Here is a 6,473-nt window from a genome sequence, read left to right on the forward strand (position 1 = left end):
CAACTTCTTATTGATTTTTCGGGTTGGAAAACCGTAGTTGACAAAATAAAAGGAATAAATGTTTGCTTTCCAGTAGCCACTAAAAATTAGTTACGAGATTTGTTTTAGTCACTATCCCAAATGTACAAAGCAATGGTTTCTATTTTCCGCTTACCCTAACATTATGCGACCACCATAATATATGTAATCACAGATTTACTTTTCACAACGATAGACTTCCTTTAATGACTACTAGAATTTAGAAAAATATTAAACCTATAATATATATCCTTTATTGTCCTAGAAAATCCTGTCAAACATATTTTATACTATCTCACCATATTAACTAGTTTTGAGAAGACAAAATATTTCATAAAACACGAATACGTTTAACCTCAACTCATTCAAACGGTATGAGCCTGAATTCATTGCATGAATTCGGTAACATGGAAGTTTTGCAAACTGAATAATAATCTGCCCTTAACTAGTTTTCTCTTTTGTTTTTTTTTTTCTATAACAAAATCACACTTTCTTTCTTTTCTCCTTTTTAATGTACTCATTGGTCTCGTCTCATATATTAGAGAAATTGTAATTATAGGTGGAGAAAATGACAACACCAACATATACTCTTTTATCCATACGATCATTCATGTTCTTACTATGTTTTAGCATTGGCTTTGGTCGCAAAAACCTACAAGACAAGCTCGGTGACACTAAATTTGCGCCCGTACCTGTTGAAGCAACCGAGATTAGAGCCGCTTTGGTTACTAATTCCGAAGCAAGAGACTTGTTAAGTACTATTGGTTTGGGAGAGGTTGAAAGTCAAGAAATGCATCACATTTACATAGGAACAGGTAAAGATTCGAGTCTCGGAAATAAACAAGACACTGTAAACTCTGCGCCTAGAAAGACTATTAGGGGTACCGTTTCCATCTCATTCTCATTTCCTATCATCAAGATTCGAATTCCTATTCCAAATCCAAATTTTACGGTGGCTACAGAAAACCAACTCATTGAAGAAGAGATTAAAGGTATTGTCATAAGTCCAACGAAGACTAATGAGTTTGGTAGTTCCCTTGGAAATGAAGGTGCAGAGCTAGGATTCAGCTACAAAAAACTAGCCCCAACAACCGCATATTGAAGGCCTTGCCAGTTTCCTATAAAGCATATCGATGAAACTGATAATGTTATGGTTTTAGAGATAAATTTTTATGGTGACCAAACCATCGAATACAAACAAAATATGTAGTGATCTTTAACAAGCACCTTGCCAAAACTTTTGAATGAAGAATGAAAAAAGGATATATGTGAAACATTTTCTTACATCTATTTACTATGTGATTTCATTGCCTATGATCTATAGTAAAAATAGTCATATACTTATCTTAAATATGAGTTGAGAAAGAAATATAGAAAACCGAACAACTAAACCATGTTTCTATCTTAAGTCTTTACATTCTCTTCTCATTGGCAATGAGGTGTTGTTTCTGTCTGCAGCCTTGACAAAGTTGTTGAAGATATTGAAGCGCAAGGTCGCAATATCGGTGTTTCAATACTACTAGAATTTCCGTAAGCTCCTCCTTGTCGAATAAGCTGAAGCTCGAGCTCGTTACTTTGAACTGGAGAGGGTTCGGAAACCTCTAGCACCTGGTCATTGTATTCTTCAACAGATGCAACTGTGCTTGTTTCTGTTCGATCAGTTGAATCATCTCCATATAAACCATGTCTTCTTTTCCTTCTTGTTGCTTTTCCCCAACCCATAATGGTCTCTCTTACCCTTTGAGGTAACAATGCGGCCTTGTAGTTCGTTCCCATCTATAGTTAACATCTTCTAGTTTGTGAGTTTTAATGAAGTACTAGAGTAAATATATTGAAGCTCCAAAGTTTTTTGCTTGATGGGGTTTTGTAGCAAGTTACATGGCTGACTTCTCCACGCAATACTTTTTTTCGTTATTCCGAAGCTCCATCTTCTACGCTAATTACAACACATACTTGAAAAAGTTGTTGATTGTTTGTTTAGAGTTGGTAAATGATTTGTCTAATGATGACCGAAAAAGATTGGCTTTGTGTATGTTATTGCGTTTTTTGGCCGCATGTCTATACGTTTTTTTTATATTGAAAATAGATATATAAAAATTATAAAACACTATTACGCTTCCGATTTAATGAAATTATAAAACAGTATTATGCTTTCCGTTTTAATGAAATTATTATGCATCTGGACTAAAAAAAAAATATATGATATCATCTGTGTGCTTGACATTTTAGAAGGTTTTTCTCAACTTTTGCTAAGGAGATGACACTTGGCTTCATATATTTCTGACACTTGTATTTTTTTGTTTGAGCCTAACTAAATTATATCTAATTAATTATAGGCCCATAAAACTAAAAAAAAAAAATCATCTATTTTTTCTTCCTCCCTTCTTTAGTCAGAAATATATGCAGCCTCCAAAAATTTAAAGCCACCTTATATCAGTCTGTGGTTGGTTTCATCTCGAAACTATACCAACATTAAATTAAATTTATAGGTTTGAATTCTTGGTTTAATTTCTGTGTTTGAATCTTATATAATTTTCACGGACACAAAAGAAATTAAATTTAAGTAAGATGGTGGGTAGGTATTATTTAAGTAAATTATATCTAATTAATTATAGGCCCATAAAAAAAAAAAAAAAAAATCATCTATTTTTTCTTCCTCCCTTCTTTAGTCAGAAATATATGCAGCCTCCAAAAATTTAAAGCCACCTTATATCAGTCTGTGGTTGGTTTCATCTCGAAACTATACCAACATTAAATTAAATTTATAGGTTTGAATTCTTGGTTTAATTTCTGTGTTTGAATCTTATATAATTTTCACGGGCACAAACGAAATTAAATTTAAGTAAGATGGTGGGTAGGTATTATTTAAGTAAATTAGTTTCAATTTTTTAAAATTTTTTTGTATAAAATTAAAATTTTGAGCTTACTTTCAGGAAAATTACGTAAGATTGTAAGATGGTTTTGATCTAATTCTATAATTATTTTGTTCGATTCACACTTATATTTCAAACGCCATGGTATTTTTGAATTACATAAAATTTATAAGTTTTCATATTAGAAATTTCAGAATAAATTATGAATATTATCAGTTATGTTTTGATTTGAAATAATACCATCATTTTATGCATTGCCTTATACCCACTATTTTCCTTAATTTTCATTTTTGTTTATATTACTTCTCATTTTAAACTTATTATTTTGAAACACTTACGGATTTATGATCATTAATATTTGATTTCAATCCTTTCTCCTTCTTAAAGGCTCAAATATTCTATAAAGTTTAGTTTTCTAAAAACAACATATTACCATACAAACACATCCTCTTTCATACTATTGTGAAAACTAAAATATTTACTTTCTATTATATCCTCGATTCAATGTCCAACGAACAACAAAACACCGGTAACAATAGTATCGTTGTTCTGATCATTCATTTTCGGGAAGTTCCTAACTTTAGAAGAAATATTATCTTACTAAGTCTTGAATATCTTTTCCAAATATGTAAATTATTTTTACTTTTGTTCAACTTTTGATGATTTATACAAGCTTTTTGAAATATTTATAAAAGAAAATAAATAATTTCATGAGTATTTGATTTTAAAAGAATTTTAATATATAATGATGTTGGGCGTCAGATTCTTAGAGCAAGAGTTGAAAGAAACTTTACAACTGTCAGGTTTATTATTATATCATCTAATAATAAAGTAAAATGCTTTCCAAAAGATTGTCATTTGATGCTCTTTTCTTTCACATGTGTCACTTTGTTTCTTTTAATTTTTAGTGTAACAAATTTATTCAATTGAATTTACATAATAAAATTTTCGCTTAACAAATAATTTGATGATTAAATAGTTTAAGGATATAAGATTATAATATATATATATATATATATATATATATATATATATTTGGGTTGTATAGGATAATGTCAAGTAATTATTGGCTGTTTTATTTCCACACTTTAATATATATAAATAATTCACATGATCTTGATATTACATTATTTTATTTCATTTTCAATCTATTTAAATTAAACTAAAGTATATTTTAATATATAATATCTAAATAACCAAATGAGAATTGAATATAATTTTTTGATAAAGAGATAACTGTATATATTTCTGTTTAAACAGAGAAGTGAATATATATTTAAATTCATGAATTGATTAGCTAAGATGTCCGTTCATAGATCTATATTTATAATATATAACTCCTAGAATATATATTTAAAAAATGGACAGTTTTATAAACCTGACACATTTTTTATTAACTTTTCTATTCTGTCTCATCAATCCCATATGTTGTACTAAGAGGAGGTTATTGGTTCTATTATTTTAATGGATTTCGAAATCCAAACAAAAATCATGTATTATTCAATCATTGATTTTAAAATACTTATCAAAATTATGTGTTATTGGTTCTATGATTTACAAATACTTGTTAAAATCTCATGTTATTCATTCAATGATTTGTTTTTGGATTTCCAAATCCACATTATGTTTTAAATGGATTTGCATGGATTTGAAAGTGTAAAATAGAAGGATTCAAATTCAAGGATAAAACATGTTATTTCAAAATCCATGTGTTTTGATTTTAAGAATTTATAATTCCATATTTATTTAGAAATCACCTCTCCAATAACAGCCCCTAATTTACTCTCATTTTTGTAACTTTCCTAATTTTTATAGTAATGCAATGAATGATTAATAATATTATTTAGAAATATTACATATATATGAAAATATATTAATATGTAATGATTGCAAATCCATAACTCTCGCAAAGTTTATGTGACTCCTATAACAATGAAATGCTCCCTCTGTTTTAATTTAGTTGTAATTTTAGGTTTTCAGTGAAAATATTTGGTGAATATTCCAGTTTTCTCCCTGCAGTTTTAAAGTTTTTACCAATGAAATATTTATAAAATATATTAATAAAGGGTAAAACAGACAATTTAATAATTATTTTTTAATTTGTGTGAGAAAACCTTAAACGACAAGTAAAAAATTGGAGAAAGTATAAATTTTCCATATGTTCTTAACTACAATTTCTCTTATAAATAGAAAGATAGACATTTTACTAACCCTCATATCTCAAATCTTACATAATATTTTTATTTAATTTATGTTGTCTTAACTAAAAATCTCCAAAGTTACAAAAAGACGACATAGCTATAGGTATTGGCTTTCTTTTGTGTGGCTTAGAGCTGCCTATCTGGGGCCTAAGAGCAATGCTCTGTTTGTTATCACCTCTTCATGCAGAACTAGAGCTTTTATGCTGGGCCATGGAAAGTGCTTTCTCTCTGGGATATGTTGTGGTTCATTTTGTGACAGATTGTTAAGGGATTTGAACTGTCATAGATGAGTTAAAAGACTGGCCAGCGTTTGCTTCAGAATTAGATTCTTTACAGTCTTGATTTTCTATGTTTTCTATTGAATGTATACCTAAATTGATCAATGCCCGTATCGACCGTCTTGCAAAAACGACTCGAGCACGAGGACCTTTCTTTTCCTATGTAAGTCCGTAAGTTCCGGAATGGTCAGCTTACGAGGCTATCCTATTTGAACCGGCTTCATAAGATGTAGTGTTTTTAAGGTAAAAAAATATATTTATGTTGATGATCAAGAAAAAATTACAAAAAAAAATATCTAAAAACAATGTAAACTAAATCCGTGCGTAGCACGGAGTGACTACTAGTAGTATATATAATTAAGCGTTTGTTTTTTAACTACTTTTTTCTTCTTAATTCTCTTCTCACTTAAAACTCAGTACATATTATCAATAGGATCAATGCCGTACCCATTTGTATTTACGTTCAGTTTTTGTGATTTGATCAATATTTTGTTGAAGAATTTAGAGTTGCAATCTACTTTACCTTTTGTACGACCATGAAACATAGTAAAAATTTTCTGTTAATATAAAAAAAAGGATTGAATGTTTGCTTTGACAACTTTTGATTTTTCGGGTTGGAAAACCGTAGTTGACAAAATAAAAGGAATAAATGTTTGCTTTCCAAAAGCCACTAAAAATTAGTTACGTAATTAGATTTTTTTAGTCACTATCCCAAATACAAAGCAATGGTTTCTATTTTCCCCTTACCCTAACATTCATTATGCGACCACCATAATATATACTAATAATTTTTTTTTTCTTTTTCACAACGATATAATTCCTTTACTACTAGAATTTAGAAAAAAAACGTTAAACCTATATACATATCCTTTACGAAGAGCATTGTCCTAGAAAATCCTGTCAGACATATTTTATACCATCTCACCATATCTATATTAACAAAATAAAAAACGAATGCGTCTAAACCTCTCAATTCATTCAAACGGTATGAGCCTGAATTCATTGCATGAATTCGGTAACATGGAAATTTTGCAAACTGAATAATTATCAGTCCTTAATTTTTCCCCTTTGTTTTTTTTTTCTATAACAAAGTCGCACTTTCT

At 29.2% G+C, this 6,473-nt stretch overlaps 1 protein-coding gene across 2 annotated transcripts; it reads left to right on the top strand.

Annotated features, from left to right (window-relative positions):
* LOC104756868 lies at positions 509 to 1,280 on the top strand. 2 transcript variants are annotated; one of them, XM_010479523.1, is made up of 2 exons: positions 509 to 899; positions 981 to 1,280. In XM_010479523.1, the coding sequence occupies exons 1-2, from the start codon at positions 587 to 589 to the stop codon at positions 1,118 to 1,120; spliced, it is 453 nt and encodes a 150-aa protein (XP_010477825.1). In that variant the 5' UTR covers positions 509 to 586; the 3' UTR covers positions 1,121 to 1,280. The 2 variants fall into 2 exon arrangements, with proteins under 2 accessions (XP_010477825.1, XP_010477824.1); XM_010479522.1 differs by having other exon boundaries at positions 509 to 1,280.

This window comes from Camelina sativa, chromosome 17 (genome assembly GCF_000633955.1).
Source record: "Camelina sativa cultivar DH55 chromosome 17, Cs, whole genome shotgun sequence".
NCBI lineage: Eukaryota > Viridiplantae > Streptophyta > Magnoliopsida > Brassicales > Brassicaceae > Camelina > Camelina sativa.

Bases quoted from the DNA above. Each gene is read 5' to 3' on its own strand.
- LOC104756868 (XM_010479522.1), top strand. From the start codon at position 587: ATGACAACACCAACATATACTCTTTTATCCATACGATCATTCATGTTC.